Source organism: Centropristis striata, chromosome 9 (assembly GCF_030273125.1).
Source record: "Centropristis striata isolate RG_2023a ecotype Rhode Island chromosome 9, C.striata_1.0, whole genome shotgun sequence".
Lineage (NCBI taxonomy): Eukaryota > Metazoa > Chordata > Actinopteri > Perciformes > Serranidae > Centropristis > Centropristis striata.
Window position 1 is genome coordinate 31,518,424 of NC_081525.1, and position 12,433 is coordinate 31,530,856.

At 36.5% G+C, this 12,433-nt stretch overlaps 1 protein-coding gene across 2 annotated transcripts in view; it reads right to left on the minus strand.

The window, feature by feature from the left end:
- Positions 1-47: 47 nt before the first annotated feature.
- adgrl4 (adhesion G protein-coupled receptor L4) overlaps positions 48-12,433 on the minus strand; it is a 29,343-nt gene continuing 16,957 nt past the window's right edge. For both annotated transcript variants that reach the window (XM_059341878.1, XM_059341880.1), the window contains exons 6-16: positions 9,794-9,973; positions 9,121-9,304; positions 8,843-8,956; positions 8,064-8,263; positions 5,782-5,961; positions 4,136-4,339; positions 2,973-3,193; positions 2,330-2,396; positions 2,114-2,205; positions 1,773-1,941; positions 48-819 (exon numbers count right to left, since the gene is read on the minus strand). In XM_059341878.1, coding sequence (XP_059197861.1) covers positions 757-819; positions 1,773-1,941; positions 2,114-2,205; positions 2,330-2,396; positions 2,973-3,193; positions 4,136-4,339; positions 5,782-5,961; positions 8,064-8,263; positions 8,843-8,956; positions 9,121-9,304; positions 9,794-9,973 — 1,674 coding nt within the window. In that variant the 3' untranslated portion in view covers positions 48-756. The remainder of the gene's footprint in view (positions 820-1,772; positions 1,942-2,113; positions 2,206-2,329; positions 2,397-2,972; positions 3,194-4,135; positions 4,340-5,781; positions 5,962-8,063; positions 8,264-8,842; positions 8,957-9,120; positions 9,305-9,793; positions 9,974-12,433) is intronic.

Here is a 12,433-nt window from a genome sequence, read left to right on the forward strand (position 1 = left end):
TCAGGGAAATAATTTGAGGTGATTGTTGCAGCAATGAGACAAAAACCTTAAGAAATAACTACAATATTTATTTATGCACAACCGGGCTCATGTGGACATACATGCTACAAATAAACATACACAGAGAGATGAGCCTCTGTCTGCTCATACAGACAGATGTTACCATGCTGTTCATTCATATGTCCAGTAGATGGAGCCATTGGTCTACCAAAGCTCTCCTCCCAAATATTTCATATTTATTACACTGTACACTTAGTTGTGTGATATTCATAAAAGGTAGGTTGAAGAATGCATTAAACACAACCATTGATTTCTACACATAAAAGAAGTGAGCAGCAGAGTTACGTGTTACTTTGCCACATTATTTTTTAATAATTTACAAATCAATTTCAAACACAAGAAAAGAACACAGACATCAGGCTGCATAGGTTATAAAGAGTGAAGAAAACATATTTTGGATTCTTGCATTACTCTCAGAAGAATGTGTTTCATGAACATGTTGATACTGAAGTTTAAATGCATCGTGCACAAAACAAACATGATGTATAGATGATGTAGACATGATGAAATGTAGAAATTACAAGTGCTGTGTGTTCCTGTTTATGAGACATGAGCCCGAAACAATTCCTCTCACATCGTTTTGCAAAAAGAACGATGTGATGTGACGATGAAAAAAAAAAAAATGCATGAGTCACAGGATATTGCAAAGCTGTAGCTATTATTGTACAAGTGCAAGTGATCAGCAGTCGCATTGATTCATCTCAGACATTCAAAACAACATGGGACGTTTTTGAAAAGCCTGTAGTATTCCTCCTGGATCTGGAACGACACAATTATGCAGGATTATGTGAAAACATATCATATCATGCTGAAATACATGAGCTACTTCTTACTCAAGTGTTTTTTAGGAATCTTTATACATTTTCTCCACTATATTTCTGTTGGAAAAATCTATCTTTAAAAAAAAAAATCAAAATCTAATGAATTAAACATACGATCATTTTATATAATATGCATTATTACAGAATAAATCGACTTTTAACTTTTAAAGTTCTCACTCTAAAATGACCCTTTACAGAACAAGCTCTACTTGCAAATGTTAAAATGCTGCTTACATGCTAGTGAATCAGTAATAATATTCCAAAAACTATACAGGATATACTCGATGATAAATATAACACTAAATGGGGCCAGTTGGCATAATGAGTATTATTTTTGACGCATTGAGTAAATTCTGCTACCAATACTCGCTCAATGTACTTTTACATAATGTAAACAAGATGTTGAATGCATTTTTTTTAAATTGTGGTATTGTTACTCTGAGGTAAGTCTGAAAAAGACTGTGTTCTAACTGTATTTTAACTATAAAGCATCTTTGAGTAAGCACTGAAAAAAAGTATTATTATTACTATTATTATTGTAAGTAAAAGTTACTTATGTTACATTATTTATCCATCAGCTAATGATATAATATAATATAATATAATATGAATAGTTAAATATTGTAGAATGCATATTTTTAAATATTTAATATTTATTAGTTTTTAATTTCTATATAACCTTTTTTTCTTTTACTTTTTTTTATAAATAGCAAAAAGATAGATTTCCATTCTATGAACATACTACCATGATGCTTGTTAGCAATGCATTTAATTTTAATTGTCTTGATCTGAACTGCACAATGTTTATATTTATTCTATATTCACACAATGGATGTTGAATAAACAACAAATAAATAAATAAATAGAAAATACTAATTAAAGACTTGTTACCTTTCTGGACAGGACAACGAGGAAGATGAAGATGAACATGCCCTGGAAGGTGTTGGCGATGGTGAACAGATAGGCAGTGAGGGTGGTCTCATGCAGGATGTGCAGCACTCCTAAAGTCCAGGTGGCTCCCAGCACGAACAGCAGAGCCAGGGCACCACGGGCGCACGACCTGAGGGCGATAACACTGACTTCAAGACAAAATCTTCTTTTTCTAAGTCGCTCAGTAACTAATTGTAATTTGATACTACAAGGACAGCACATAATACCATAATAATCCAGCAGATAAGCTTGATTTCCAGTATTTGTTTTGACCTTCTCAACAAGAGTCCAGATAATCCTACCTGATGTTTTCATAGTGGCTGATTTCAGGCTTTTTCACAGCAGTGTGCCGGTACACTTTGTAGATGATTACTCCGAAAGCCAAGAGATTAACCTTTAGTGGGGACCGACCAAAACAAACATGACAAACAAACACGATCAAATGGATATTTATCTTTGACACAATCCCTATTTGATGATTCCAATTAATACTTGAACAGTCATTTTTAAGATCTTACCAGAATGATCAAACACGCCGGGCCGATGAAACTCCATATGAAGTGGTTTTCTGTGCTCAGCCAACACCTGTACCACGAATACAGAACGTGTTATCTGACAAACACTTTTATTGACTGAATTTGTGTGTTAAGATCTTTGTTGTCTTTGTTGCAATAATCCCTCCTCCTGCAGAAGCAATACCCTCTATCATTTCTCTTCACTCTAATCTGGCCTAATCTTAATTATGACAATATTGTATGGGCTGGTACATACCCTTCTTATCTTACAAGCACAAAAACAATTGGCTAGAAAAAGCTACTTCTGCTCACAGGAATGAACAATCAGCACTTCTTTTGGATAACCTCAATCTTTTAATTATGTTTTACATTAATAAACAACAGATGTACTTTTATTTATAGATTGCTATTCAAACTCTCCATGGTACCAAAAACCTTTCACAATTTCTTTTACACTAATTCAGTTATTACCTTACACTCCACACGGCAGTCTAAGCATCTTTTATGTTCCCGCCGGCCAAATTTAATCTCTGTCCCCTTGTATTTATAATTAATGTAATTTGTTTATCTTTCTTCCCTGAAAAAAATGCTGAATGAGTTTGAAAAAGAGGTTCTTTGTACAAAAAGCCTTTGTCTTCCCACTTACACTTTATCAGTGCCGTAATACTTGGAGCCGAGTGTTGCCGAGATGGTGACCACCACCGCGGGGCTTCCATAGCCAAAGATGTAGAAGTTACGGTGCAGGAAGCCTTTGTTGTAGATGACGCCAACAACTATTAAGTACAGATGGATGCCCTCGATGCACATCCAGGCAAAGGCCGCAAGGAAGAAATAGTGCAGCAGCCCTGCAATAACAGAGCAGAAGAGCTGCCAAGGAAGAGACAAAAGAGGAGAGAGGGAGAGAGGAGATGGAGGTTTCACTATTTTATGATGTGGAAAATTACAGTTATTTTGCCTCTATATGTAAGAGTTGTCATTTTCACATATTTGTTTTTTTTCCAGCCCAATTCACAAGATGTATCACTATTCCTTAAGCATTAAAGAACCCTTTTAAATAATTCCACCATACAACCAAAAAGCAAGGAAAAGTGGAAGCGAGAGAAATAATATAATAATATACATTCCCATGTATTTTTTTCACAACCAGTGACGTACATTTTTCAATCCCCATAGCTATAACTGGGCTTTGGGTTATTTTATGTGTAAGGCATCATCAGGCTTGACTTAAACTTTGCTTTCCTAACTTTGTAAAGCAAAATATAAATGTACTGAATTCTCATTTATAATTAAAATATCCAAAAATGCATGCCAGCAAGAAAAAAATGAATAAATAGGAATTACAATTCAAGTACACGGTCGTCATGTTGGAATAATTTTGTTTTCAGACTCAATCCTCTGGTAATTGGGTTCTGATTAATAAAGTTTTGAGAAGATATACGCTTTATCTGTCAATAATAAATCACATTGTCACAATAATTTCATGGAAAAAGGTAAAAAAACCATACTTACTACTATAACTTTATGGGCAACTATGTTTAAAAAATGTAAACGCAGCGACAAATTGGTCAAAAACGAAATTTCTAAATAATGTGTTTAGTATGTGAACATAGAATTAAAATGAATAGATTGGCCTTATTGTTACCAATTCCCAATCCAGGTATTTGAGTCAGTATTATTGTGCCAATATCTGGTATCGATACTGGTGCACACTACATAAAATTTGGAAAAAGAGGTTTTTAATCAATTAAATGGCAGAATCTTATCTCAGGTGTACAAACAGCAGATATCCTTTGTTCATCCGCAGCTCACCTTGTGTGTGTTCATGTTGATCCCCACCAGGAAGATGAACTCGGCCATGAAGAGGCTGCAGCACAGGTTCTTGTGGATGGTGGTTCTGGTGCTCTGGATCTCACTGAAGAACCAGAAGGTGAAGATGCACATGGACAGACAGATGAGGGAGATGATCATCCCCAGCTGAGTGATGCGGGTCAGGATGGTGTAGTGGGCCACCAGCTGAGAAGTAAATGGAAAGGGAGGATACAGGTTTCATGGTATGCTGCCGTTGTAATTTGTCGTGTTTTCTGCTTGGAATCATTTGATATAACATGGGAGGGTACAGGCTGCGGTTACAACAATATGTTGGCTTACAGACAGACTGCAGCTCTGGCCGGTTGTTGTTGTTACAGAAAATATCAGACGTTTTTATTTTTGCATGACTCATTTTAATTCACTTTATTGTTTTGATCTAGTTGTCCTTTTTGGAAATGTAATTCTTAATTTATAAATTTAAATTTTGTTGAAGCAATACTTTCAAATCCCCAAAGAAAATACAGACATTTAAGGGCACTGTTGAGTGCTGTAAAACCATTGGCAGTGTTTATTTAAAAGCTGTGGGTGGATCTCTCCCACACTTTCTTTGTCCTTCAACAGTGAGTAGCATCGCCTTTAGGAGCAGTTTTGTTATTATTTATTTTGTGTTTTAGAACAATATTATTATCCTGAGTTGAACTTACACTCAGAAGTCTTGGTATAAAAAACTTAGAAAGAAGTTGCTATATTATATTAAAAGCTGGCACAATGTTGACAATGAGCACCTACAACAGAAAATATTGGGTGTCCTTCAAAAATCTGTAAAGATGAAAAACATTTAAATATGTTTCAGCCAAATAATGGCAGAAATGAACAGTAATGACATTCATTATATTGTAGCTACTACTATAATTTTATAACAATACATCATTTTAATTTTGTCACAATTTTCTTTGCCCATGAAAGAGAAATCGACATTTCAGAGAGAAATGATTTTCACAGGATTGCAACAATATAGGATCCAGGCACAAAAATAATTACATCACAACTAAATAATACAAATATAAATAATATCTTAAAACAAAAACACTTTGTAAGCATTCAATTGTAAACATATTTAATTCATCTGTGATGTTAGGCTTATAATTAGTTGTATAGTGACAGTTAGTCACAAAGGATCAATAATCTGTATCTGTTGTATACAATTTAAAGCAAGAAAATACAAAGCACTGTTCAATTTTGAGGTTCTGCTAAATACCAAAAATTTGGTATTTATTTTACTTTGTCTATTTGCATTTGCAGATTTCTTCAAAATTTACCAAAAGTTAGCATTAGATAATTTCTCATTTGCATTATGATACAAAAAGATAATAAAAATAATTCTTTATCTAAATGATTTGGGGGAGTTTCAAGGTGATATCTATTAGTTTCATTTTTACCCTGTCAACCTATAGTGTCTCCCGTTAAGGCAAAAATCCAGCTCCAGATTAGAGGTTCAACTCTAACCCTCATTAAAAATAAATTTGTCCACCATGATCAACCTTTATCCTAAAATAATTGTAATAAATAATGTAAATGCCCCAGTGGAGGAATGTAAAAAAGGAAATACCTTTGCACAGTTGTATTTTTAATGTGTGATCACTCACGTTGGCTCGCCCAGAGGACATGAGGATGGCAAAGTGTGTGAGGTGATTGCAGGAGCAGGTGGTTGCATTGCTGTTGACGTGGAGCGTCTTGCAGCCGTGAGTGGCCCAGCGGCCCTGCAGGCTGTCCGGCTCGTATTCCCAGAAGGCGCACTTGGTCACATCAGCTTTAGTGTCTATGGGCTTTTGGGGACAGAGAGGAACAAAGGTGCTTTTAACCGGTCATGGTGCTGTTTTTATTAGTTTTTGTAGCGCGCTGCTTCGTGATACCACAACAGGGGGTTAAAAACAGATTGTGCAGGTCTCATCAAAAGAGTACTAAAACTGAATTACTATCCATCCAAAGTTTGAGTGCATCAGAAATTATATTTAAAAATGTTACTTTTGTGTCATTTTCATGGGTTGTTGTGTTTGCACTGGCTTTTCATACTATTCTTACCGTCCAACAACTTTATGACTCATTATTAGAAAAATAATATGCAAAAAAAAAAATTATCATGCATGACTTCGGGTCAAAATGAATGGCACAGGACATAAAGTGCAGTCATGTGTGCTGCACATATTGCAGCTCCCTGCAGGTTTTTTTGTAGTAGTAATCCCACTGGGATGCGCAAATATACAGCAGTCCAAATTATCATTAAAATTATCATGATATTATATATTATTCTACAAAATGTAAATATCTTGAAAGCAGAGGTCAACATATTTTACATTAATTATTATGTGCAATTTTATCTTGAATTACAATGATTCGCATAGCAACCACATTTACAATAAAAATGAACTTGAATAAATAAATAATAAATAAATAAAATAATCATAGTGTTTTTCTGGTTGTCTTTCATTTTATAATTATTAATTTGCTTTCCCTCAATTAGATTTCTATGACATTAGTCACATTTGTAATATTTTTAGTGATAGAAATAGTAATTTATACTTTAAAATAGTTGCATTTTTATTTTAAATGGGTGCATGCAGAGTGTGTTAGAAGAATAATGAACAGGTGCAAAAAAAAAAACCTCTTTGTATCGCTGAAAAAATACCACTTCGCTGGCAAAAAGTGCCCGTGCGAAAATGGAGCCGAAATTATTGATTGTTGCTCTTTAAAGGCAATTTACAGAGGATTTTCACCGCTCAACATAAATCATCACCTCCTTTGTTAGGCTTAAGCCTCAAGGGTCCAACAAAAATAATGATTTCACTTTCTCATACATTTTAATTATCTTAAAAGAAAATACCAGTACATTAACTTTTAGGGTTATTTCCCCTCATTACTCTGCTTTCCTCCATCATCTATTCACCTTTCGTCTCCCATTTCCCCTTAACTGAGAGGTCATTGTAGAAATACATGAAGCAGGGTTTTAAAATTTCATAAAAAGCCTTACACAAAGCACTAACTACTCCTCTCGTGTGAGTTTGTTTGAATTTGACTTTAATGGAAAGACTGGCAGTTACCAAGTTACTGCGGGAGCCAGTGTGGGAATAAGAGAGCTGGAAGCTTCACAGCAAAACACGACGCAAAGATGTTCTCCAGTCTGACAAGGGTATGTATGATGGGATATTGATGTTTCAAACTGAACAAGCTCCTATTGGAAGCAACTCTAATGTTGATAAATTAATCATATATAGTAAAGGTAGCAGGGAGTTTAAGGGAAGTGAATAAAAACATCTAGAACTAGATTTAGAAGGTCTTGCCGTGTGGTTACTGTTCAAATACCCAGGAGCCAAAAACAACAGAAACAAAAACTCCTTCATACTCTCATCCTTTTAACAGCTGCTATACTTGAATAGAAAAAGGTAATATCAGTTCAAACCACACTTGTTAAATATTGCTTATTTCTTAAGGCTACTCTTATGTCTTCACTTTTTATTATACATTGTATTTAATTGCCTTGTTTGTGTTTTTGATATCGTGTTATTACTGTTTTCTCCGCTGCACAATCAGTTGCCCCTCCGGGGACGAATAAAGTTCTACTTGAGATTGTGTGCAGACCTTTCAAACAATAGAAAAACATCATTCAAAAAACATCATCAAGAAAGATGGTGCTTTAGTCTTATGATCAGTTTTAAAGCGCTGCTTAAATAAATCAAGTCAATAACAGATTGAATAATGAAGAAGAACAAAGATCCGCCAGCCATATAACTGGGTCAAAGAAAAAAAAAAAAACTCTGTTTGTGCAGAAACTCTGCCACTCTGAAGCAGCATATATTTTGAAGGTTTATATTAAAGAGAGCAGGAGTGAAAAAACAATGTAGCCAGCCTCAGCACTCTGTAGAGCCTTTACCTCGTTGTGTCTCAGAGTGAAGGTGACATGGTCAAGTTGGTAAACGTCAGCAGGTTTGACGGCTGCGGCGATGACTTGGGAGTTGACAGTGATTTCCCCAGTCTCTGCATAGCGCGAGTAGTCGGTGACACCTGGGTCGCTGCTCGGCTTCAGGATGTCACCGATGCTGTCATATCGCACAAACACCACTGACACACTTCCTGATGGACAAAAAAAAAAAAAAAAAGTTTAACAAAGACAGGAGGGAGTCACACTTACTAACTTCCGTACTGCGTTTCTAATCAAACTTTGTCAGTCAATTAAAACGGTCTCTTATATCATGTAGAGCAGAAAGCTATTTAGAAGATATTAATTGTACAGTCAGTGTGGAGATGACAGTTTGATCTGTTTCTGCCTTTAATGGGGTGTTAATACAGGGATTAATGTTGGATTCGGTTTAAATATAAACTGGATTTCATAAAGAAGTATTTTTTGCAAGCTGTGTGTGTAACAAGGTAGATTTGACTATTTCGGGATGGTTGGCTCGTCCTCAAATCAGACTTTATTGCTCAGATTTTATTGGAGCGAATTCTAACATATACACCTGAAGGCATCAGCAAAATAAAATTACTTTACAGAATTATTTCTTGATATTTATAGGGGGAAAAAGCAGCATGAATACTTAATTGACAACATATGTAGCATATGGCAACACATAGCACAACAGTACTCCCTGTACACCTAATCATGCAGATGGTGACAGAATTTACCGTCCTTCACATGTAACGAGGTAACTTTACCATTTCTTTCTTCCGCTTGTCTCAGTTTTGGAGTCAGATTTATATGATCTCCTCCCATCGAAGCAGAAAGTTTGGCTTTTGTGTGACGAGCGTCAAAGGTGAAGAGTTTCAATTCTGTGATTGAGAGGGAGGAGACAAAAAAAAGTCAGGGATATGAAGGAATTAAAAGTATAACAATGACAATTATCCAAAACCTATCTTTTCTAAGCACAGGTGGAAATTAATGGCAGGATGTAATTGGAGTCTGTAAGAGCGCTCTGTGTTAATAATTATCTCACCCATTTCTGTGGCTTTGATTTCCAGCTCGGTTGGAGTTTTGTAGTTGTTAGCCAGAGTCAGAGCACTTTCTTCAACCGTATGTAGCAGCTTGGTGATGGTATGTTCCCGGCGTTCTTCTTTCATTCGGCTCCAAGCCACCACTTCATCCTTCTCCACCAAGTTGTTTACTGCCGTCACTAATTTCTGTTGAGAAGCAGATGCATCAGTGTGGCATGTGTGTGATAGTGGAACATGCAACATATGTTCTGCAGTATGTTTTTAATTAGTACGATTAGAACATTATGCTTATTTACTGTAGGTTTGACCTTTCAATAAATACTGGAAATGATTTTTTATGTGTGCAAACAGTTATCACTTATTATTTCTGTACTATTCAATCATAGAATAGGTCTTTAAAAAACTGTCCACGCAGTGCAAGTGACCAGTTTGTGGACAATTTTGGTATCCCATTATAGTCTATATATTGGCACAAAATAACACCCGCTTGTACCTTCAATACAGAAGTACTGAATCCTCTAAATTGTATTTCCCAGAACTGCATAGCACATGATAAGAAGGAGCTGGATTGTATTCAGTAACATTTTTCCCCCCTAAACCAGTTCAAAGCATAACTGCAGTTCAGGCAGGACTCCAAATGTTGATTGAGAAACAAGAATGGTAAACAAAGATTACTGTCAGAGTTGAGTTGATGACGGATGGTTTGACAGTGTAATCCTTTTCTTCGGCAGCCAGCGTTGATGCGGATCGACACAAGGCCTCAACATATGCGATCACTTCCACTGAGGTGAGCTCGCCGGACGTCTGCTTGGCAATTTCCTTCAACAGACTCTGGGGCTCCGTGAGGTTGCTCATCTAGGACGTGGGAGGAAAAGTATTTGAGTATTTAATATCATATTCCTGCAACATATTACATCCTGTCCTTGGTTTATTAAAAAAAATGACATACTGTTGATGCATTGTTGTTGGATCTAGACTATGAAATGACAATCACTGATAGTTCTGCAGCTTTCTGTTTTTATATAGAACTGTAGTTCACTCAAGCTCAATACTGTGCACAAACATATTTAGCAAGTTGAAGATTCCCCACAAGGAGGCGCTGTTTGCTCATTCTCAGAACAGACCTTATAGATTATCGGGGCAGTTTAAACATGTCAATAATATCTCTTAAAAAGAATCAAAGTAATAATTAACAACATTTTAACACATGTGCCATCTGGAGGCAACAAGTGTTGCAGTTTATCACTTTTACAACTGCTGTTTTGTTGTGTTTGATTGTTTTTTGTGAAATAAAATAAAAGTAAAATACAATTTTTATATTATGCTTTGATATAACTGGTAATTTCTCTTCTTCATTTGCAATCAGATTTTTTTTAAATTATTCATTCCAGACATTAATGAGCTGAGCTTAACATTCAGTTTAAGACTAGTCAGTCTATGTTAACTGTGTGTATAAATGCTCATTTAACCAGACTTATTAATATTTTAATCCCTTTTCTTTCCCAGTAACCAGAAGGACATTCCTGGAGAAAAGAGGACGCATGGTGACACTATGTTGTGCAAACACAAGATATTAAACAACTGTATTTTCTAGTTAAGAATAAGCTGTGGACACTGACATCCACTTTCATACCGCAGCTAGTGATTAAAAAAGAAACAGGAATTGCACTCAGAGCCACCAGGGCCAATGGTGCATTTGTGTGCTTTTCGGATGGTCCCATTTCCCGAAAAGGGATGTCATTCTGACTTTTTTATTTTTAATATTGCTCAGAGGGGTTAAACACCATGTTGACAGCCGTTTCCAGTATTTGCGTGACAACACAGAACAAAGGAAACAGACCAGGTGAGCCAGGAAATATAATCAGGAAACATTTTTTCCAGATTATTCTGACACCACATGACATCCTATGCCGCAATGTTAATGAAAGTGAAAATGAATTCATCCTGTGATTCAAATCTGCTCCGAAATATAATGGGTTCTCCCATGGCCCATGCTACACCCTTCCACCAAGATTCATGAGAATCAGGCTGCTAGTTTTCCTGTAATCCTGCTGACGAACGGCACTGAAAACACTTTAACACCCATTGCCTGCAGATGGTCTGCGAATTAAAGACCGCAAAAAAACTATTACTTTCTTTGCCGGTAGGTGGTGCACATTGGCATGCCGGCCCTAAACAACTGCTGCTGTAACTTTTCTTGCCTATAGGTGGCGCAACATAAGGTCCATGACAGCGTTGATGAAAGTGCGGTTATAGCAGGTGACAGTGGGATAATAGTGGTTGTTCTGACTCCTGTCAGTGTCTAAATAATGTTTAGTGGCCCCCTAGTGGTGTGTCAGGGTTTTTGCGCATAAAAGGTCTGGCTTGAGAAGTGGCCTACATAACACACGCAGGCTGTGCTCCACCAGGTTGTTGTCTAGGCCTTGGAGTAGATCCATCAGTAAGTATGGCTTTTGTTAGCTCATTTAAGTTGTTAAAGGTTACAGTAAATAATTAAAGTTACAACCTTTTATGTTTAGTTGGTAAAATAATGCTTACAATGCAAATGCTAACGGTTTCGTAGCTATTGACATAGGCGGATTCAATTCATTGTCAGGCCTCATTCATGTCATATGTTATGTTTATGTGTGAATCATTATCACCATTTACTGTGTTTACACTGTTACTTACCTGTAAGAGCATACGGTAAAAAGATGTGTGTATGCCTTATTAATATTGTGTTGTACTTACCCGGTTTATAACCTGAAAGGAAAGAAGAAAAGTGTGACCAGTGTTGTTGCATATATTTAATTTCAATTGTAACATTTTGTGTATTTTCATTGTGTTGCAGTTTTACAAAAAAGTCTCAGAGGATTTCAGTAAATCGTTCTCAACCTGGAATCACGCCTACTGGGTCTTTCTTGTTAGCTATCTGTCTACAAATACAGCTCACGTATAAGCCAGGACAGAATAGTAAAATGATGACCACTCAGCAGGAAAACGCGACAAAATACCTGTGAACAGCACGCGGAAGCATAGAACTTCAGACGCTGACAAAATATACGGCAAGATGAGCTACCGCGAGGAACGTCGGTCTCAGCTGGAGACGAGGTCTCGAGAGACAGCTTCGCACAAGTCCTCCAGAGCTTCAACCCGGACATCTGTCAGCGCCGCTGCGACAAGGGCCAGAGCTAAGGCGGAAGCAGCAAAAATTAAGGTATCCTTTGCAGAAAAGGAGGCAGCCATGATGAAAGAAAAGGCTATGATAGAAGCAAGTCTTCACGTGTTAAAACAAGAGAAAGAAGCTACTGCAGCATCAAAAGAGGCAGCAATATT